General features: G+C 45.6%; 2 protein-coding genes and 1 pseudogene across 2 annotated transcripts in view; 1 reads left to right on the top strand and 2 right to left on the bottom strand.

The window, feature by feature from the left end:
• The window catches only part of SPIDR (scaffolding protein involved in DNA repair), a 404,690-nt gene extending 386,313 nt beyond the window's left edge, over positions 1-18,377 (top strand). The window contains exons 20-23 of the mRNA XM_006880525.1: positions 6,479-6,572; positions 11,705-11,822; positions 12,150-12,203; positions 18,213-18,377. Coding sequence (XP_006880587.1) covers positions 6,479-6,572; positions 11,705-11,822; positions 12,150-12,203; positions 18,213-18,377 — 431 coding nt within the window. The remainder of the gene's footprint in view (positions 1-6,478; positions 6,573-11,704; positions 11,823-12,149; positions 12,204-18,212) is intronic.
• LOC102848987 lies at positions 9,683-10,760 on the bottom strand (annotated as a pseudogene).
• Positions 18,378-19,926: 1,549 nt separating the features above from the next.
• Positions 19,927-20,700, bottom strand: LOC102845349 (CCAAT/enhancer-binding protein delta-like). The gene has a single exon (XM_006880524.1). The coding sequence runs from the start codon at positions 20,698-20,700 to the stop codon at positions 19,927-19,929; it is 774 nt and encodes a 257-aa protein (XP_006880586.1).
• Between the last annotated feature and the right edge of the window lie 1,958 nt (positions 20,701-22,658).

The raw sequence follows: 22,658 nt of genomic DNA, 5'->3' as shown, positions 1-22,658 counted from the left end.
AAAATTTCTACAAAATTTTGCAGTCCAAAATTGACCAAACGTGCAGTCAAAATGCATTAATTATAATTGGTAGCACTGACATCACCCATGAACTCCACTAGATGGACTTCACAGAAATTAGAATGTCTACATCTGTGGAAGGAATCATTGGCTTGGAGAAGCTCAATATCAGCAGTCAAAGCAAAGCCAGATGCTGACTGTGGAGCAGACCAGCAATTACTCATGTGAAAGTGCAAATTGAGTCTGGAGAAAATTAAAACAAGTCCATAAGAACCAAAATATGATCCTGAGTCTATTTCACCTGAATTTCAAAATCATCTTAAGAATATGCATTTGAAGCATTGAACACCAATGATTGAAGACTAGATGAGTTGCAGGATGACATCATGGACACATCGACGAAGAGAGCAAAAGGTCATTGCAAAGAAAAAAAACAAAACAAAATGGATAGTCAGAAGATATCTGAAAATTGCACTAGAGCTTTAAGAGCCAAAACAGAGTAAAACAACTGAACCAAAGATTTTAAAGGACAGATAGAGAAGACAAAGCAAAGTTTTATAATGCATTGCAGAGAAATGGAATTGGAGGAAAAAAAGGGAAGAACTTGTTTGGCATTTCTCAAGCTGCAAAGAACTGAAAAACAAGTTCAAGCCTTGAGTTGCAATACTGATGGATGCTATCGGCAAAATCTTGAATGCTTCAGGAAGCATCAAAGAATGGATGAAATACACAGAGTCACTCTTTCAAAAATAATTGACTGATACTAAACAGTTTCAGGAAGTACTATGTGAACAAGAGTCAATGGTAATGAAGAAGTTGAAGCCACACTGAAGGCACTGGCAAAAAATAAAGCCCTAGAAATCAATGGGATACCAACTGAAAAATTTCAGCTAATAGAAACAGCTCTGCACATGCTTATCACTCTATGGCAGGAAATTGGAGGACAGTTTCCTGGCTGACTGACAGGAAGAGATCCATATTTGTTCCCATTCCCAAGAAAGATGATCCAACAGGATGTAGAAATTATAAAACAATATTAATACGTGCAAGCAAAATACTGCTGAAGACCTTTTAAGCATGACTACAACAGTACATAGAGAGGGAGGTGCCAGAATTTCAGGCAGAATTTAGAAGAAACTGTGGCACCAGACATATCATTGCTGATGTCAAATGGGTCCTGAAAGTAAAGAAATGTCTTTATGCTTTGTTGACCATGAAAAAGCATTTGACTGTTTGGATCATAACAAATTACAGCTAACATTGAGAATAGAAATCCCAGAACACTTGATTATGCTCATGCAAAACCAATACCTAGTTGTCCAAACAGCAAGGGAACAGTGTTGTTGGTACGTACCATTGTGTCACCTGTGACTCAGAGTGACCCCATATACAGTAGCTCTGAACTCTGCCCTCTCCTGAGCTGCTCTCACGCTCTCAAGCACACCTACCCCTATTGCCCAGTTATTGTGGCAATTCATTTCATCCAGGTCTTCCTCTTTTGCTCTGAAACTCCACCCTTCCAAGCATGGTGACCTTCTCCAAGGACTGGTTGCTCCTAGCCACGTGTGACGGAGCTTCAAAATCCTTGCCTCCAAGGAGCAGCTTTGTTTTACTCTTTGCAGGACAGACTTGTTTGTTCTGTTGGTAATCCAGGGTATATTCAATACTCTTCTCCAACCCCACAACTCAAAGACATTGATTCTTATTCTGTCATCCCTAGACACTGTCTAGCTCCCTGAGGCATAGCAATAATTGCAAAGACTATGGCCTGAAGCAGGTGCACCTTAGTCTCTAGACTGACTCATTGCTCTTTAGCACTTTGGAGAGGTCCATGACAGCATATTTCCCTAATTCCACTCCTCTTTTGATTTCCTGACTGCTGATGCCAAGATGGTTGATTGTGAAGCTGAGCAAGCTGAAATTGTTAACCACCTCAATATCTTCTCCTTCTATCGTGGTGCTGCCATTTGGTGTGCTTCAGGCTTATATGTTCTCTCCATATCAGTTCGGTCTGTATGCTGAGCAAAGTTTTTAAAGAGCCAGACTTTTTTTTAAAAAAAATTTATTTATTGTGCATGTACCGTCAAATCAGATCTGACTGGTACAGGAGGGAAATTTTCCCTCCTTCTCCGGCAGAGCATCTGGTGGATTTGAACCATGTACCTCTGGGATTGTAGTACAGCTTCTTGCCACTAGGCCACTAGAGCTCCCTAAAGAGCCAGACTTTATGAAGAAGAATGTGGCATCAGGATTGAAGGAAGACTTTTTAATAACCTGCATTATTTAGATGATAACAACCTTGTTTGCTGAAAGTGAGGACTTGAAACACTGCAGACGATCAAAGAATAAAGCCTTCAATATGGCTTGCATCTCAACATCAAGAAAACAGAAATTATTGACACTGCATGAAGGTAACATCATGATAGATGGAGGAAAAGTAAACAACTTCTTCTTGCTTAGATCCTCAATCAATACCCTTGGTACTAGCAGTCAGAAAATCAGGAGATATATTGCATTGGGAAAGTCTGCAGTTGGGAACCTGTCCAAATTATTGAGGAGCAGTAATAACAGTTTGAAGACTAGGTGCACCATTCAGGCCATGGTCTTTTCAGTCTCTTAGTATGTCTCTGAGAGCTGGACAATGAATAAGGATGACAAGAAGAATTGATGTCTTTGAGCTGCCGTTTGGAGAAGAGTATTGAGTATCACATAGACTGCCAGAGAACGAACAAATATGTCTTGGAGAAAGTGCAGCTAGAGTGTTTCTTGGAGGCAACGATAATAAAACTTCATTTCACATACTTCAGGCATGTTACTAAGAGAGGCTATTCCTTAGAGAGGGACATCATGCTTGTGAAAGGTGGTGAAAGAGAGGAAGCCCTTCAATCAGATGGATTGACTCAGTGACTGCTACATTGGGCTTGAGTGTGTCAGAAATTGTGACGATGGCACAAGATAGGATAGAGCTCAGATCTGTAGGTCATAGGGTGACAACTCAGTAGCTCCCAAAAACAATAGCAATGATTTATTCATAGCAAATAACTTTTGTTAAAAAACACACAAATGGAAACTTTACACATGGATCTCACCTGATGGACTGCACAGAAATCAGATTGATTCTATTTGTGGAAAGAATCATTGGAGAAGCATAATATCAGCAATAAAAAAACAGATCAGGTGTTGATTGTGGAACAGACCATCAGTTAGTTACTCATGTACAAGTCTTTATTGAAGCTGAAGAAAATTAAAACTAGTCACAGGAACCATAATACAATCTCAGGTCTATCTCATTGTAATTAAAAACCATCTCAAGACCAGATTTGAGGCATTGAACACCAATAATTTGAAGACCAGAGAAACTGTGGGAGGGCATCAAAGATGTCATTCATGAAAAGAGCAAAGGATCATTAAAAATGGGGAGGAAAAAGAGAAAAAAATTAATGTCAGAATATATGAAAATAGCATTAGCATGTTGAGAAGCCAAACAAAAGGAAGAGACACCAAAGTAAAAGAACTAAACAGAAAGTTTCAAAGGGCAGCTCAACAAGATAAAATATTTTAACAAAATGGGCAAAGAGCTGCAGTCAGACAATAGAAAGGGAAGAACTCATTTGGCATTTCCCAAGCTGAGATAATTTAAAAACAAATTAAAACCAAGAATTGCAATACTGAGAGATGCTATTGGTAAAATCTTGTATGATCCAGGAAGTATTGAAAGAAGATGGAAGGAATACATCGATTGCTATACCAAAAACAATCAGTTGACACTGAAAAATTTCATGAAATACAAAGAATATTGAATGGACTACTAGGAGAACAAACAAGTTTGTCCTAGAGAGGGTTAGAAAAGGCTGCTCCTTGGAGGCAAGGATTCTGAAGCTTTGTCTGACATACTTTGGACATGTTACAAGGTGAGACCAGTCCTTGGAGAGGGATATCACATTGGAAGGGTTGAGGGACAGCACAGGACAGGAAGACTCTCAGTGAGATGGATTGATTCAGGGACTAGGGTAATGGGGGTAAGTGTGTCAGAGACAATAAGATTGGCATAGAGCAGGGTTTAGGGCTGTTGCACATAGGGTCACTATGAGTTGCAGGCAACTCGGTGACACATAACAACAACAACCATAAAGTCAGAACTAACCCATAGCTGACCATCCAGTGGGTTTTCAGAGACAGCAGATCACATGGGAGGAGACTGTCCATCCTCCCGTGGAGCAGCAGGTGATTTTGAGCTGTGTGCCTTTGGAATTGCAGTGCAAGTTCTTATCACTACCATGAAAACTCCCTTGTTCATATGGTACTTCTTGCAATGGAGGGTCAGTGAAGGAGAGGAAGACCTACTGTGAGAATGACATGGTAGCTTCAGCATTGGGATGTAGTGTGTTAGAGATGATGAGTATGGTACAGAATAGGGCAGGGTTTAGATCGGCTGTTCATAGGATTGTTGTCAGTCGTACTTGACTTGACAGCACCTAACAACAATAGTAACATCATGATATTGCCTGTTGGTCCAGTGGTGAAGATTTTGGTTTTTTGATGTTGAGATGAAATCTGTTTTGAAGGTTGTTTTCTTTGATGTTAAGCACTAAGCATTTCAAGTCCTCTTCACTTTCAGCAAGCAAGGTTGTGTCATGTGCATAATTCAGATTGTTGATAAGATTTTCTCCAATTCTGATGCCATATTCCTCTTTATAAAGTCCAGCTTCTCTACTTATTTGCTCAGTCTATTCTGAAGCTTCATCTGACATACTTTGGACGTGTTTCAAGGAGGGACCAATCCTTGGAGAAGGATGTCATGTTTGGGAGAGTGGAGGGACAGCGGAGAAGAATAAGATCCTCTATGAGGTGGATTGGGGGCAGGTGTGTCAGAGACAGTGAGATTAGCACAGGATAGAGCAGGGTTTAGGGCTATTGTACATAGGGTCTGCTATGAGTTGCAGGCGACTCGATGGCACATAACAACAACAAACTGATTAAATAGGTATGGGGGGAAAGATACAGATCTGATGCATGGCTTTATTGATACTAAACTGTGCAGTGTTCCCTTACTATGTTTATAAAACAACTTCTTGGTCTACGTATAGGTTTCACATGAGCACAATTAAGTGTGTTCTGGGATTCCCATTCTTTTCAATGTGAGTCATAATTTGTTATGATCCACACAGTCAAGTGCCTTTGCATAGTTAATGAGACACAAATAGGCATCATTCTGATGTTCTCTTCTTTCAGCCAGGATCCATCTGACATCAGCAGTAATATCCCAGGTGCTGTGTTGTTGTTGTGTGCCATCGAGGTGCCCACAACAATCTTCAGCCAGATTTTACTTGTGTTTTGATATTAATGATGTTGTTTAGTAATTTCCAAATTTTGTTGAATCATATTTTTTGGAGTGGGAACATATATGGATCTCTTCCAGTCAGTTGGCCAGATAACTGACTGGCTAATTTCATGCCACAATTTAGTGAACACATTGAGGGCAGCATCTGTTTGTTGAAACAGGTCAATTGGTATTCCATCAATTCCTGGAACCTTGTTTTTTGCCAATTTCTTCAATGCAGCTTGAACTTGTTCCTTCATTACCAGTAATAGTGGTTCACATTCTACTTAGTGAAATGGTTCTATATTGGCCAGTTCTTTTTTGAACACTCCCTCTGTATTCTTTCCATCTTTCTTTGAGGCTTCCTGAAGCATTCAAGATTATGCCTATAGTACATTCATTAGTGTTTCAACTCAAGACTGAAATATGTTTTTCCATTTTTCCAGCTTGAGAAATGTCACGTGTTTTCCTTTTTTATTTTCTAACTCCAACTCTTTGCACATTTCATTTTAACATTTTCCTTTGTTTTCCCCGAACTGCCTTTTGTGATCTTTTGTTCATCTCTTTTATTTTAGCATCTTTTCTGTTTGTTTTGGCTTCTTGGCATTCTAGTATGATTTTCAGTGTCTTTTGACATCTATTTTGTTCTTTCTTTTTCCTCTGACTTTGTAATGACTTTCTACTTTCTTCATAGATGTCCTTCATGTTATCCCTCACCTCATCTGGTATTCTTTCATTAGTCTTTCAATGCCTCTAACATAGTCTTGAGATGACTTTTAAATTCAGGTGTGATAGACTCAGGTTATATTTTTGTTCTTATGAACTTGTTTGGATTTTCTTCAGCTTGAATTTGAACTTGTACATGAGTAATTGATGATCTGTTCCACAGTCAGAATTTCATCTGGTTTTTCACTGCTGATATTTAAGCGATATTGTAGTTAACTGTTAAACTTTCTTTTTCATTATTTTTATAGTTTTATTTGTACATACATGAAAAGTATATAAAGCTATGAAACATTTCTATATCATTTAAGTAGGGAAAATTAAAGGCCCCTCACTGTCTGTCTTCTGATGAGCAGAGATGCAGTGGGGGACAAGAACACCCCTTCTCCCAGCCCAGCAGGGCACTGAGACTCTGGCTTTCTTCACTTGCCCCAGGCACTGTGGCCAGTGTGGACAAGAGCACTGCTTTTTCATGGCCTGCTTGTGACCACTGTGGCAATGGAGAATTGGAGCAGAGCCCAGAACACAGGTAAGAGGGGCAGACCAAGGTGGAGAGTTTCAACCAGAAGACCCCATGGCATAGGCCACAAGCACAGTGCCTGCCCCTACCTCTGCAGCTCACACAGGCTGGGTACCCCAGGTGCCCAGGACCAGAGGCTGTGAGGAGCAGGCCTGGCCTAAGAACAGGCCACATATACTGCAAGAGCAGCAGCCACCACCCAGGGCAGTATGTGTGAGCTTCCTGCCCAAGTGGGGTCCCTGCATTTATTGTATCAGCTCCTATCTTAGAAAATAATGCTTTGAGTTGTTTTGTTGGTTTGGGGTTTGGTTTTGTTTGTTTGGTTTTTTTTAATTTCAAGTTCTGTTCTTTATTATCAATCAAAAGACTAAAGAAAAACTCGGGACAAAAGAAGAGCTCAGTATTTTGAAAGTGATGAAGACTTCTTCAGCCAGTAGTGTGATAACAGCCATTCCTTCCCTGCCCAACCTCACTCAGCATGCCTACACCTTGACCACTGGTCTGGGACTGGGAAGCAGAGGCACTACATTCTCTTCTGAGTCATTCTCTTAGCCCTCATGGTGACTTTTTCATGTAACAGACAGAAGCACCAAGTTCATTACTTTTCTCACTCTCCAAGAGCAAAGAACCAATGACATGCACCCCCACCTCTACCACAATTGGTGCCTCTGTGTATTAAGTCATTGCTAAACTTTACTTCCTGATTTTGAACCTTGCAGTGTTTTTTTGCTCTGTTCTGATGACTGCCTCTTGGTCCAAGTATAGTTTTCACATAAGCACAATCAGGTGTTTGGTGAAGAAATTGAGATTGTTAACAGCTTCAGTTTGCTTGGCTCTACAATCAACACTCTTGATACCAGCAGCCAGAAAATTAAAAGACAAATTACATTGGGGAAAATCTGCTGTCATGGACCTCTCCAGAGTGCTGAAGAGCAACAATGTCAGTCTAGTTATAAAGGTGCGCCTAATCCAGGCCATGATCTTCTCAATTACTTATTATGCTTCAGAAAGTTGGACAATGACTAAGAATGACAGAAGAAGAATAGATGCCTTCAAGTTGTGATGGTGAAGAAGAGTCTTCAACATACCATGGAGCGTTAAGAAAACAAATAGGTCTGTCTTGGAGTGGGTGAAACCAAGTCTTTCCATGAAGGGTAAGATTTTGAAGCTCTGCCTCATTTTTGGCATGTGGCCAAGAGAGATGAGTCCTTGGAGAAGGACATCATACTTGGAAGGGTGGATGGACAGTACAGGAGAGGAAAACCCTGGATGAGATGGATTAATACAGTAACTGGGGGGATGGGGGTTGGTGTGTGTTGAAGAGAGAAGGGTTCAGAGCTGCTATACATAGGGTCGCTATACATTGCAGGTGACTCAGTGGCACATAAAAACAATAACATACTATGACAGGTTTGGAAACAGGAGTGGCATCCACTTCCTAAATAACATGCCTCTGGAAACTGTGCACTTTGATAAGTGTTGATAGTTGTAGAGGGGCTTATAAGTGTTGATAGTTGTAGAGGGGCTTCAGGCCTTTTGTTTATTGGGTTATTATGAGTCATGCTTAACTCGAAGGCAATCAACAACAGCAACAACAACATATTATATTTTATTTATTTATTTATTTATTTATTTATTTATTTATTCATTCATTCATTCATTCATTCATGAATTTACTTGGTAGCCAGTTAGGAGCATGGAGACTTGTAATTATAAATAAAGTTTCCTTTCCCACAGGTGGGGAGCCCTGAGGTACTCTCACTTGGTTATCTGTCCTTCTGCCTTGGAAATCTTCCACTAACATTTGTTCTACAGCCCACTGCTGTAGAGTTGATTCTGATTCTTAGCAACCCCGCAGGACTCCCTTGATTTCTGGGACTGTAAATCTTTATGGGAACATACTTCTTTGTCTCTCTGGTGGAGTAGGCTGCTGAGTTAGCAGCCCAATTCTCATTCCTCTACACTACAAAGGATCTTTGTTTGTCCCATGTTGTTGTTGTTACTGATTGCCATCGAGTTGAGCAACCCTGTGAACAAAAGTCCTGAAGCTTTTCTATAACTCTCGTCATTTCTCCAAGTCATAGAGTTTCCAGAGGCATGTTGTTTAGGAATTGGATGTCACTCCTTCTTCCAAACCTGTCTTCAGCTGGGAGTTCCACCAAATACTGTCCACCATGGGCAGCTATTATGGCACTTGACAACCCCCCTCAATGGCACAAGGTTCAGCTTTACAGCAAACCCACATTATCTCAGTGCAGCAAATTGACAGGAGTGCTGCACAACTTAGAAGAATGTTCTTCCAAAAAGAACACTGGACCCTCGGGCCCAACCGACTTTTTTTTCTTGACTGCAGCACTTATTCTTACACGAGGCGGTGTTGCTGGGGCCTAATACTTGCACATGACAGTAGAAAAACCAAAATTTGTCATCTGTAGATTTGAGAATTGCATACAAAAATCTTACATAAATTAAGAGGATGAAAACAAGTTACAGGTTTCAATGTAAACCATCTTCCAACTCAAGGCAAGTAACACTCACTGCGATCTGGCGGGAAACGGCTAAGAAAGGAAATCGGGTCCTAAGGCTCAGATTTTTCCAACCCCGTGAGGTGAGGCCAGTGGTCAAGACCACCGCTCCCAGCCTGCAGCCTCTGGGGGTCCTGGAGCCGTCAGCTCTGCCATGAATACCCTGCAGACCACAAAGTCGGGGAGGCGGGTCCTCACTGAGTCAACACCCTTCTCCACGCTGTGTCATCCCGCACTCTGGCCACGAGTGGCCAGGTCACAAGAGCGAAGGGTTGAAATCAAAGATATGTACACGGTATTACACATAGACCGAGGGAACAGGCAACGTGATACATGGTCCGATCAGCAACAAGGTCTAGTGATGCATGGTCCGATCAGTAACAAGGTCTAGTGATGCATGGTCCGATCAGTAACAAGGTCTAGTGATACATGGTCCGATCAGTAACAAGGTCTAGCTCCAGTGCTGATTTCGAGATACAGGCTTCAAGGACAATTCTTTTCAAAGACTTCTTCCAGTTTCAGAGGTTAGCATGAGGTGTGCGGGGTGGCTGCCCTCGGAGGAGCTCATGCAGGCGGGCACCTGCCGGCAGTTCTTTAGAAACATTTGCAGAGGATGATGGAGGGGCCCGACTCGTCGTACTCCTGTTTGCTGATCCACATCTGCCGGAAGGTGGCCAGCGAGGCCAGGGTGGAGCCGCTGATCCACACGGAGACTTGTGTTCAGGGGGAGTGATGATCTTGATCTTCATGGTGCTGGGCGCCAGCGCCGTGATCTCCTGCATCCTGTCGGCGATGCCTGGGTCCATGGTGGTCCGCCCTACAGCACGGTGTTGGCGTCGAGGTCCTTCCTGATGTCCACGTCACACTTCATGATGGAGCTGAAGGTGGTCTTGTGGATGCCGCACGACTCCATCCAAGAAGGACGGCTGGAAGAGCCGATGGTGATGACCTGGCCCGCGGGCAGCTGGTAGCTCTTCTCCAGCGAGGACGAGGCGGCAGCGGTGGCCATCTCCTGCTTGAAGTCCAGCACCACATAGCACAGCTTCTCCTTGATCTTGCGCTCAGCCGTGGTGATGAAGCTGTAGCCGTGCTCGGATCTTCGTGAGGTCAGGTCGCAGCCCCCCAAATCCAGGTTCAGGATGATGTGGGGCAGCGCACAGCCCTCATAGGTGGGCACCGTGTGGGTGACCCCATCCTCAGACTCCATGATGATGCATGTGGTGCGGCCTGCAGCGTACAGCGCCAGCACGGCCTGGATGGCCACGTACGTGGCGGGTGTGTTGAAGGTCTAGAACATGATCTGGGTCATCTTCTCCCAGTTAGCCTTGGGGTTCCGAGGCGCCTTGGTCAGAGCACCGGGTGCTCCTCAGGGGCCACACACAGCTCGTTGTAGAAGGTGTGGTGCCGGCTCTTCTCCATGTCTTCCGAGCTGGTGACCGATGCCCTGCTCGATCCGGTACTTGAGTGTCAGAATGCCCCGCTAGTTGTAGGCCTCACTGCTCATGTTCAAGTCCTTCTGGCCCATGCCCACCATCCTGCCCTAGTGCCAGGGGCACCCCACGATTGACGGGAAGACCACACGGGGTGGGGAGGGTGCGTCGTCGCCTGCGAAGCCGGCCTTGCACATGCTGGAGCCGTTGTCCGTGACCATGGCTGCGATCTCTTCTTCCATGGCGACCAAGAAGCAGGCAGCGGTGGTGAGAGCCTCAGAAGCGGAGACTGAGACCCCAACTGACTTTTAAATCCAAGGGCCCTCCATATATATTTGAACAAAAGGCTTGAAACCTTTCTATAACTATTATCATTTCTCCAAGTTAATAGTGTTTCCAGAGGCCCAGAGGCATGTGGTTTAGGAATTGGTTGCCACTGCTGCTTCCAAACCTTAATCATTCTGGGAGTTCCATCAAATACTGCCCTCGATTGGTAGCTTTTATGGTGTTTGGCACACTTATGGCACAGTTATTTCACTATTGCATTTGAGACTCCAATGGCACAAGGTTCAGTATCACAGCAAACCAAGATTACCTTAGCACAGCAAATTGATAGAAGACTGCTGTATGATTTAGAAGAATGTTCCTCCAAAATATAGTAACAATGGATTAAAAGATAATCCCACGGGCCCAACTTTTAAATATAAGGGCCCTCCAGGAGGTCTTATTGACGTTAAACAAGAGGCTTAAATAAAAAAACAACCACAAAATCCATGCAGATTCTCAACCCAAACAAAAGCACCATTTTACAGAGCCTAACCACTTCACACAACTCCAGAATGGAGACAAGAGCCTGGCTTTATATATTATTGTTAAGTGTCATTGAGTAGTGACCCTATAACAAAAGATCCTAACCCTGTACTATAACTATTGTCCTCTCTCTCTAAATTCATAGACTGGTCAGTGGTGAGAGTGGGCTGGAAGCCTCTTGTTGGAGCCAGTGAGAGAATGGTGCAAGAGATGGTTTGTCCCATAGAACCTGAAAATACAGGGCTATTCCTGATCTCCTCAGCAACATGATTTTGGAAAGCAAAACTCCTTTTCGGTCTTAGTAGCTGATGTTTGAAAGAGAGTCTGTTTACTGTAGGGATCCCTTTGACTGTGCCCTGTCTGGTTCTTGCTACAGAGGAGGAACCTTCTACTGCAGCAGATGCACCCGAGTGGTCACATCACCTGTTCTCAGAAGGCACCTACAGGTCTATCTGAACTGTCCCTCAAGATTGGGGTGTTCTGTGAAGGTCAAGGTAGGAGACAGCCCTTGTGCCTTTTGCTTACTTCTTCACACCTCCCATATGGACATGAGATGGGCACGGTAGGGTTCAGCACACTGACCATATGCTCACTCCTCCACACCCACCATCTGAAAACCACAGCCCTCATTCCAACTCTAAGGAGAGTCCCTGGAACAGAGGGACTGGTCCTGTCCATAATAAACTTGGCTCATGGTCTGGGAAAGAAGACAGCTGGTTCCAGACTTAACCTCCTGGGTTGAGAACATGACTATTTTTGCATGAAAACTTTTCACTGATGGTCAGTCTAGCTTTTAACAGCTGGATTCACTCTTGTTGCAGCTTCTGCAGAGCAGTATCTCCTCCCTTCTACAGTCAGCCACCTCTGAGGATGGGGTAAGTATGTGGCCAGCCCATTCAGCCCTGTCTTCTAGGAAGCATGTAGGTAACTCCAACTCTCAGTACAGCACAGCTCTCTCAGTTCCTCTCAGCCCCTTCACACAGGCCTCCTCTCAGCCCTCAGACAGGCCTCCTCTTAGACCTACACACAGGCCTTCCCTCAGCTCCTTCACACAGGACTCCTCTCATCCTCTAAAGGACAAGTTATTTTTGGCCCTCATACCTATATCACATGCAAGTGAAATCTTGCTGAAATTATTGGAAACATCTGGAATGGTAAGTACATTGACAAGGAACTTCCAGAAAGTCAAGTTCAATTCAGAAGAGGCTATGACATTAAAGATATCATTGTTAATTTTAGATGGATCCTACCTGAAAGCAGAGAATACCAAGAATTTTTTTGTTTGTGTTTTATTGACTATGCAAAGGAATTTGACTGTGTGGATAATAACAAATTATGGCTAACATTATAAAGAATTTGAAACCTGTAACACTTCATTGTGCTTATCTAAAACCAATACCGAAACCAAGAAGCTGTTGTCAGAACAGAACAAGGGAGTACTCATAGCTTAAAATCAAGAAATATGTATATCAGAGTTGTATCCTATTCTATCTGGATGCTGAGCAAATAATTTGAGAAACCGGACTATCAGAAGAAGAATGTGGCTTTAGGATTAGAGGAAGACCCACTGACAACTGGTGTTATGCATGTGATACAACCTCACTTGCAGAAAATGAAGAAACACATGCTGCTGAAGAGCAACAACTGCAGTCTTCAATATGGATTACTTCTCAACATCAAGAAAACAACAGTCTTCTCTAGACCAAGAGTCAACAACATAAGAAATGGAGATAAGAGTAAAGTTGTCAACGACTTAATTTTACTTGGATTCATAATCAACACCCTTGGCACCCTTAGTCAAGAAATCAAAAGATATGTTGCATTGGGGAAATCTGCTCTAAAGACCTCTCCAAAGAGCTGGAGAGCAATGATGTCAGTGTAAAGAGATGGGCCTGATCTTAGCCATGTTTTTTCAGTTACTTCTTATATATCTGATAGTTCGGCAATGAACAAGGATGACCAAAGACTTGATTCCTTTGAATTGTGTTGTTGGAGAAGCATATTGAATATTCCATGACAATAAAGAAAACAATCAAGTGTGTCTTGCTGGAATTGCAGCCAGGGTGTTCTGTAGAGTCAGGGATAGTGAAACTTTGCTTCACACACTTTGAGCATGTTAGGAGTCCTGGGAAAAAGACATCATGCTGGGGAAAGTGGAGGTTCCAAGAAAGAAAAGGGATTCTCAACAAAAAGGATTGTCACAGTGTCAGTGGGCTGAAAGTTGTCAAGATGATGCGGATGGCATAAGGCTCAGATCAGTTCTTCGCAGTGTTGCTATTAAGTCTTAGTCACCTCAACTGCACTTAACAATATATCATGCCTTTAAACCAAGTGAAAATGGAATGAGTAGAAACATAGGTTAAATCTACAAATAGAGTCTTTGAGAGTCACTAACTGCCTGGGAGGAGGTTGCCTTTATCTCTGCTGTGGAACCACTGGTGGATTTCATCTGGCCACTTGGAAGTTAGCAGCGCATCTCCTGTGACCTAGGCCATCAGAACTCCCTGATCTGAGAAGCTCTGATGATCTAGTCTGTGAGGAGTAGAGCTAATCCAAAGGCCGAGCTTCTAGTGGTTCTAGTTTAGCAGTTGGGCTAAGAAGATAGTTGGGAAATCTCCTCTCATTGGATTTACAGCCTCACAAACTCCATAGAGGGTCATCTCTAAGCTGTTTGTGACTCAGGGGCAGTGAATTGCATTCACAGAGGATCTGAGCTGCTGTTCTCACCCAGCCTTGGAGGTACGTAGTCTCCAGGAGGTGCTTAAGAGGGCAGGTCTAGTTATCAGGATTGTGCCTGTGTAAAGATTATGCCCAAGGCAAAGCATAACACAATGCAGGACACCCAAATGCACTTGGCTTGGAGTTTACAAACTGGTTTTATGACCTTTCATTTGAGACTTCAGGAGTGAGTAGGGGCTCAGATGGTGGTGCCTATTTGTGGTTCCTGAGCTGAATCCCCTGGCTGGGCTTGGTCTGCCCTCACAAGTCCCCAGATACACTCATGGGGCGGGGCGGGGCCAGAGGAGTTGTGGCCCTTCACCCACCTGCTGAGCCTCCACTAGGCATCCGGAGCCCAAGAGGAGGCCAAGGCAGAAGCTTTCCTCCATTTACCTGGCTTTCTTTTAGCTGAGGCTGACTGTTCTTCCCACCTAGTTCATGTCTTAACTAAAATGCTTCTGTAACATAAAACTCTACCTACAAAGACCTCTAGCTCGTGGACATACACATGAGCATGTGTGTCACGTGTTTTGGTGTCAGGGCAATAGACATGGAATGAGGTTGCATTCTGATCCTAGAGGTTCATGCATCAGTAAGCGCAGATCCCATCCAGCTTTGCACATGAGAGGGTCCAGGAGCTGGGGAGGGGTGCACTTAGGCCGGACCTTGGGAACCTGCAGAGCAGCAGGCTCACGGCCTCGCTGTGGACAAAGCCCTCGTTACTCTGCTGGGCTCTGCTGGTTTTCTGGGTGAGAATTTACCTCATCAAAGCCAAAGGATCATTTAGGACTTTTTATAAAAAGCTAACTTCCAGGGAGCTCTGGTGGCCAAGTGGCAAGAAGTTGCACTGCAATCCCAGAGATATGCAGTTCAAGTCCACCAGATGCTCAGTCAGATCCAATTTGACGGTACACGCACAGAAAATAATAAAATAAAATAAAAAAGCTAACTCCCCTCCCCCCGCCCCCGAGCATGGGCTCTGTTTCTGTCAAGATAGACCAGCGTTTGATGCCATGGCACCATGAAGGTGAACGCAGGCACCGATGTCCCGTGCAGAGAGGACCAGTCAGTCACCACTCCAGTCAGGTCCTAGCAGTAACCTTTTAACAGCAGGATTTGGAGTGCGTTTCTTGACTATTAAAGAAAAAAAACTTATGGATGGTATTTTTAAAAGAAATGACTAATGACTAACTTTAAAATATCAGAATTCCAGATTTTTACCCTGAATGAGCATGAGAAACACAGTCAGCCTTGGACAGACTAACATCCCAGGCCCACCAGCCTAGCTCTCCTCTGCCCTTCCAGCCCCTAATCCGCACCTGCTTTCTGGTCCTCAGCACTGTCCATCCATGGTGCTGAGTCCTTACCATATATCCTCGGGATTCATAATGAGCTCTCTTGAATGACTATGTGAAAGGCCCCAGCTGAATTTCTGTCCGTATTATAGCAGAAGCCAGGCCCCAGAGGTGATCTTTAACACTGTAGAGTCAATTGCCTTTAGATTTATCTCCTACCAATCTTGAGGAAGCTCTAGTGGCCTCGTGGTAAGAAGCTGCATTGTAATCCCACAAGCACGGTTCGAATCCACCAGTTGCTCCAAAGGAAAAGAATGAGCATTCTCTTCCTGTGTGATTTAAAACCTCTGCAAAGGTGAGCTCTGGTGGCCTAGTGTCAGGAAACTGCACTGCAATCCCAGAGGTGAGCGGTTCAAATCCACCAGATGCTCTGCTGAAGAAGGAGGAACAATAGCCTCCTGTACCAGTCAGATCCAATTTGACGGTACACACATTAAAAAAAAAAAATTTAAAAAAATAAACCCTCTGCAAACCCACTGACAGGTCAGCTATGGGTTGGTTCTAACTCGACAAAACTCAACAACCACCATCACCAATCTTAACCAGTAATCCTCACTATACAACACCACTGTTGCTGCTGTTGTTGTTCTTGTTGATATGTACCATATGATTAATCACACAGGAGGAGAGTGCTTAAACTTTTCCTGCAGAGGAGCTGATGGATTCGAACTGCGTGTATTTGGGTTGGCAGCACAACTCTTTACCACTAAACCACCAGAGTGCCCTATTACACAACTACCAATGTTAATCTTTCTTTTTTTAATTAACTGCCAACTTTAATTCTTTTTTATTTTTATTAAGGAAGTCAGAACTCTTACTGTTGTGGTGGTTGTTTGTCAACAAGTCAGAACCAACTCATAGCTGACCCTCCAGTGGGTTTTCTGAGGCTTTAAATCACACAGGAGGACATGGCTCATCTTTCCCCCACTGGACTAGTGGATTCAAACTGTATGCCTTAGAGTTGGCAGTGCAGCTTCTTACCTCTAGGTCACCAGAAGTTGGAGATGTGGTTGTTGTGTATAATCAAGTCAGAACCGGCCCATAACTGACCTTCCAGCATGATTTCAGAGGCAGTTAATTGCACAGGAGGAGCCTGCCCATCTTTCTTCCATGGAGCAGGTGGTAGACTTGAACTGCACACCTTTGTGTTGGCAGTACAGTGCTACCAGAGCTCTCTGGACTGTTATTAGTCACATTACGTAAGACAGGGTTTTTTTTAATATATTTATTTTATTTGGGTTTTTTGTGTGTGTGTGTGTGCTGTCAAATCAGATCTGACTGGTGCAGGAGGAGACTGTTCCTCCTTCTCGAGCAGAGCATCTGGTGGATTTGAACCGTGCACCTCTGAGACTATAGTTGCAGCTTCTTGCCACTAGGCCACCAGAGCTCACCCTAAGATAGGTTTTTAACACCATGCTTTCTAACAGACGGGAGACCAAAGTCACATGATGAGTGGACCTCCGGCTAGGCTCAGAGGCCACCCCAATCCTGATATTTATTGCTATAGAATAGCTATCTCAGCTTCTTGGTGGGCCATGCCTTCTGATAGGCAGACCCACAACAGCCCACCCTTGTTGGCCTCAGCACAATCATGTGGCTCTGGGCCGGGCAGAGTCACTTCTGCATATGCTGATAGTCAGGCCCTCCAGTGCTCTGGCCTAGGCCCTCCATGACCCCTCACTCACAGACTAGTTTCTGTGACTTGAGAGCCAGCAAGGCCCAGCTGGAGTCCTTCCCTGAGCAGGCCCTCCCCCAGCACTCCCTTGTAGAGCTTGTCACTGAACCAGACAGTGTAGGATAAGGACCCCTCCCCAGGCGGTGCCCTGCTGTGTAGGTGTGTGACCAGACAACAGTGGTGCCCTGATATGCCCACAAAGTGCCAGCAGAATCAGATTGTGGAAGAACATGGTTCCTTCCCTGCTTCATCTCCCATAAGTTGGTGGGTACTGATTTTTCCAATGCTGTTGAGTCTCCCTTTATTTTCAGCCCACTCACATAGGAAGAGGCTTTCCACTGAGAATACTTCACACCCTGGCACCCCTTGGGATGACAGTATACTTCAGGCCCCTATGCCCTGGGGTTCCAGCAGAAAATGAAACTTACCCTAGATTAAGTAGTAACCATAAAATACTCATCCAGAAAAAGCTTTAATTGCATTACTATATGTGAAGAGGTCTTGAGCCCAGTGTAACTTTAGAAGAAACGGCCTATTAAGAAGGGAAGTTTTGGGCAAAGTTCTAGGAAGTCCTTTGTTGCTAGATTCGGGAAGTGGTCCAAGGGAAGTCGGAGACAGCTAAGTGGTGTGCCCAGCACCAACCTCTAGCTACTTCCCTAGTTCTTTCTCTACAGCTAGGGAGTTCTGGTGGTGTAGGGACTTGCACTCCTGACCCAAAGGCCGTGCCTCTCTGGCGGTTTGCCTCTACCCACCACCTGCTCCTCAGGACAGAGATGGACAAGCCCCATGTTATTTACAGCCTCGGAAACCCACTGGACAGTCACCTGGGAGTTATTTCCCACAGCAGTGAGATTCCGAGGACTACCTTCTCCAACACAGAGCTTTTCTGTTTTTCATTGTGTCAGACTAAACTCGATTATCAGAATCCACCATCTACTCATTTACCATAATCACAGGGTTTGATTTTTTGTTTTTTTGTTTTTTCTCCTTGCCAATGCTGTTTTCACCATTTGAGCAGCAGAAGGTCATGTCCTGGGGAGGAGCTCCTCCACGCTGGCTCTTTGGTGCTGTTGTTTGGAACAGACTGTCCAGGGCTAGCTCTGTTTGTTTTAACCAGAATGCTTTTATCACTGCAGAGTTATGAAGTGAAGAGTGTCCTCGGGAAGGAGGTAGGGCCACTGAGCTGCTTCGTCTGGTCCACAGCCAGCTACCCAACAAGCTTCACTGGACTGGAGGAAGTTCAGCTCCTGCACGCAGGGGTAGCCTCTGCCAGCCACCCTGTGCTGTCTGGGCATCTGTGAACTTCGCAAGAGTGCTTGGAGGTGGGTGGGTGGCTAACAATGGACAGAGTGAATGTATTTCATGATCTTTACTCAGATTTTTCTGGGGCAAATGGTAGTAAAATGGTGTTTTGCAAATAATAAATGTTTCCTATAATTTTATATTTTTTATTACTTCCTGTGGTTATCTACAAATATAAGGTGTATATTTTGTCAACAATATTAAAAGATCAACATTGTTTAGTTGTAATTCTAACATTTGAAATTTTATGACTGAGCATGTTTGGTTTTTCCCCCTTATACTATGTTGTAAATGTTCCCCTAAAACGTATCCTTGAAAGCTATAACCTTTGTCTTCTATTTTAATAGTACCCCACAATAAATGGTCAACCTATGTACTTTTCAGATCAATTTTTTTTTTAATGTGGCAGAAAACTATGTCACAGGTGAAACTGTTACCCATAAAGTTTAGATAAGTTAACCGGTGTGATTTACAGCTATTCCGACTAGAGATCTAGGTAGCTCGCTGCACAGCAGAGCTGTTTAATCAAGCTGTGTAATGTACAGAGAGCAAAGATTACACAGGCTCAAGTACACCTTGTGGTAGGTCATGTACTATTAAAGACAACCCCTTATTCATATGTTGCTAAGACCATGGCTATCTTTTGCTGTGTTGGCAGAGATTTAAATTGGCATAAAACTATGAATTTCATTTGGACAATAAAGACTTTTCATGCGTGTCCTTCCTTATAGCAATATCATTTACCAATCTGTGGTTATTACCTAACGTACACAGTGGTTTAGACTAAAAAAATGTGTCTGGGAAGAAAGGCATACTTTTATGCTAAGATAAATCTTGAAATATTACAATAATTGGTAAGATGTACGACTTTTAAGTTGCTTTGTGTCTTGTTTTTACCCACTTCACAAGTATTTTGTATTTGTACTCACTTTAAAAATAATCTTGTTCGCAAGATAGGAAAGTGAAAGCAAAGTCCCTTGAATTCAGAGATGCAACAGGCTTTTGGACAACCAGGCCCTTTTCTGCCACCATCCCTCGGAGGCCCCTGTCCACTCACTCCTGGCCCAGGCCCACCTCCCACATGCAGCCACAGCTGCCCAGACCTCAGGCAAACTCACACCGAGTCCACTGGTCCCCCACAAGGGCTCTGTCCTTGTCCCAAAGCCTCCCCAGGCTATACCCACTGCACACACCATGGCCATCCCTGCCGCCTGAGTGCAGGGGTCACTGTAACACCGGAGGCAGGGCTGCTTCTAAATGCTTTATTCTTACAAATATTGTAAAAATTCATAAAAAAAGGTGAGCATGCTCAGTCTTTTCCTTTCAGTTACAATAAAAAGGGTTGGCTTGAGACGAGACGTTGACAAATGTACCTTAGCTGCATCCATAAGAGTAAGATGTAGAAAAAGTCACCATTATAAAAATAATTTAGGGGAGAGTTACCAGTCCTAGCTTTGGTGCAGTTCAGGCCAGCGTGCCCGTGGGCCTGGCCCGCCCCGCCCGTCAGGCTGAGGTATGGGTCGTTGGCGAGTCTGTGGGCGGCCGGCGTCACCGGCCATCGGGCGCCCCGGCCGCCAGGAAAGGCATGCCAGGCAGCTGCTTGAAGAAGTGCCGCAGGCCGGCCAGGTCCCGCGTGAGCTGCTCCACGCGCCGCTGCAGCTTCTCATTCTCCGCAGACAACTCCACCAGCTTCTGTTGCATCTCCTGGTTGCGCCGCTTGGCCTTGTCCCGGCTCTTGCGCACGGCGATGTTGTTGCGCTCCCGTCGTTGCCGGTACTCGGGACTACCGCGCTCCGGACCCCTCTTGGCTGCCTTGTCGCGTGGCGGCGCGGGGCTGTGGCGGGCGGGCTCGGGAGACGTGGGCGGCGTGGGCTGTGCAGCCAGGCTCACCACGGTCTGCGCGCACGCCGCCACCTGCGCGGGTAGCAGCGAGCCGGCTGCGTCGCCGTCGCCCCAGTCGGGCTCGCGCTTGACCGCGCGCGGGGCTGAGGGGCGCGCGAGGCCGCCGGGCAGGGGCTCCAGGCCTCCTGCCGCGCCCGCGCCGCCCGTCTTGTGGTTGCTGTTGAAGAGGTCGGCAAAGAGTTCATCATGGCACAGCTCCAGCGTGGGCACGGCCGCCATGGAATCGATGTAGGCACTAAAGTCGATGGCGCTCTCGTCGTCGTACATGGCGGACGCAGCACTGCCAGGTTCTGCAGGGCACCCCGGTGGCGCAGCCCGAAGCGGCTTCACAGAGCGGCTCGACTCATAGAAGGCTGCGGGCTCCGCTGGCCAGAGCGCGCTGCGGGCCGGGCTGTCCAGGCTGAAGAGCGCGGCGCACATGGCAATGGCCAGGCTCTGCCGTTGGGGCCGCGGCGGTCACCTAAGCTGCCCAGTCCACAGCCTTTTCTACCAGTACCCAGAGGCCCCGCCCCGGCTCGCGGGGGCGCCGTCCCGGGTCAGGGGCGAGGGCCCTGGAGGAGCGGGAAGAGGTGGGGCCCCGAATAGCCTGTCCCCGCCCCGCTTTAGCGTCCCAGGTTCCCTAGTCTGAGGCTTCCCTCCACCCGCAGCGGGCGGTGCCTGCTCCCGCCGCGCCCTCTCGGCCGGGAAGGCCCCGCCCCGGCCTGCTGTCCCTGGGCTCCCGCACCAATGTTCCAGGCCCCTCTGCCAGCTCCAAGCGCCCGCCCTCTCCGGAAGCCCCGACCCTGCCCGCTGTCCTTGGACCCCGCAGCGAGGTTCCCGGCCTCTTAGGCTAGCTCTCAGCGCCCACCCTTCCAGGGTGCCCGTGCCCAGCTCCGCACTGAAGTTCCCCGCTCCTTCCCTAGCTCCCAAGTCCCCGCTCGGAAAGGACGCCTGACGCCCAGCCCGGGGTGGGACTCCCTATGGCTAGGAGGACGGACAGGAGCCCCAGCTCCCTGGGCACTTTGGGAACCACCAGACACACTATATGGAGTCTCCAGTACCGCGCGAGCCCACGCCGCCCGCCGGGGCTGCAGTCCCGCAAACCGCGCTGGACCCGCCCCCACCTCCGGTCGGTCAGTGGCACCCCTCTTCCAGGAGTAGCCGGGCGGTGCCACCTGGCGGTCGTGGACAGCAAGAACTCTAATGTATTTGAGAGATTTCCTGGCGGTCGTGGACAGCAAGAACTCTAATGTATTTGAGAGATTTTTCCTGCTAAATAAACCTGTAGGGAGCTCTGGTGGGTGGCCTAAAGTGGTAAGGAACCCTACCACAATGCCGAAGGCAAGCGTCTCAAAGCCACGAGCTGCTCTGCAGGCGAAGGATGGCAGTATCTTCTGAAACACCCGTGGGAGGGCCAGCTATTGGTTAGCTCTAACTCAGTGGTACACAAGAATAACATGGAGAATCAGTGACTCAGTGTACACCTTCCATCTTCTTTTAATGCTTCCCGGATCATTCAATATTCTGCCCTTACGTATTCCAATTTGAGGCTTGATTTCTTTTCCTCCCTCCCTTCCTCCTTTCCTCCCTCCCTCCTTCCCTCTTGAGAAATGAAGCCAGTGTTTGGCCCTTTTGATTTTTCTGAATCCAAGTCTTGGCACATTTCATTATAATACTTTGTCATGTTTTACTGAGCTGCCTTTTGAAATCTTCTGTTCAACTCCTTCCTAATTTCTTCCCTTTCCTTGGGCTTCTCGGCACTCTAGTGGAATATTCACAGTCTCTTCTGGCATACATCTCAATCTTCCTCCTCTGTCTTTGTAATAATCTTTTGTATTCTTCATGGATGATTTTTTTTTTTATATATTTCCACAACTCATCAGGTCTTCGTTCATTAGAACCTGTTCCTGAGTTGGTTTTGAAATTTCAGGTAGGATATACTCAAGGTGAAATTTTGGTTCCTGTGAATTTTATTTAACCAGCTTTAGTTTTAGCTTGAACTTGCATATGAGTAGTTGTTAATCTGTTCCTCAGTCAGCACCTGGGCTAGTTTTCACAGCTGATAGCTTCACCAGTGATTCTTTCCACAGATGTATATAATCAATCTGATTCCTGTGCAGACCATCAGGTGAAAGTCATTTGTATAGTCACCGTTTGTTTCTTATAAAAGTTATTTGCAGTGAACAAATCACTGATTGTATAAAATTTTATCATTCTATCTGCACCCTCATTTCTGTCACCAAGTCCATGCTTTCTGACTCCCAATTCTTCTTCCTTGTTCCCAGCTTTTGCATTCCAGTCACCAATTGTTATTAATGCATCTTGATTGCATGTTCGATTGATTTCCAGCTGCAAAATTTGATAGAAGTCTTCTTCCTTTTTGGCTTTGGTTGTTGGTA

This window comes from Elephantulus edwardii, unplaced genomic scaffold, assembly GCF_000299155.1.
Source record: "Elephantulus edwardii isolate Elephantulus edwardi_28Jun2011 unplaced genomic scaffold, EleEdw1.0 scaffold00008, whole genome shotgun sequence".
NCBI lineage: Eukaryota > Metazoa > Chordata > Mammalia > Macroscelidea > Macroscelididae > Elephantulus > Elephantulus edwardii.
Note: the sequence above shows the minus strand (reverse complement) of the source record. Positions and strands in the feature narration are given on the sequence as shown.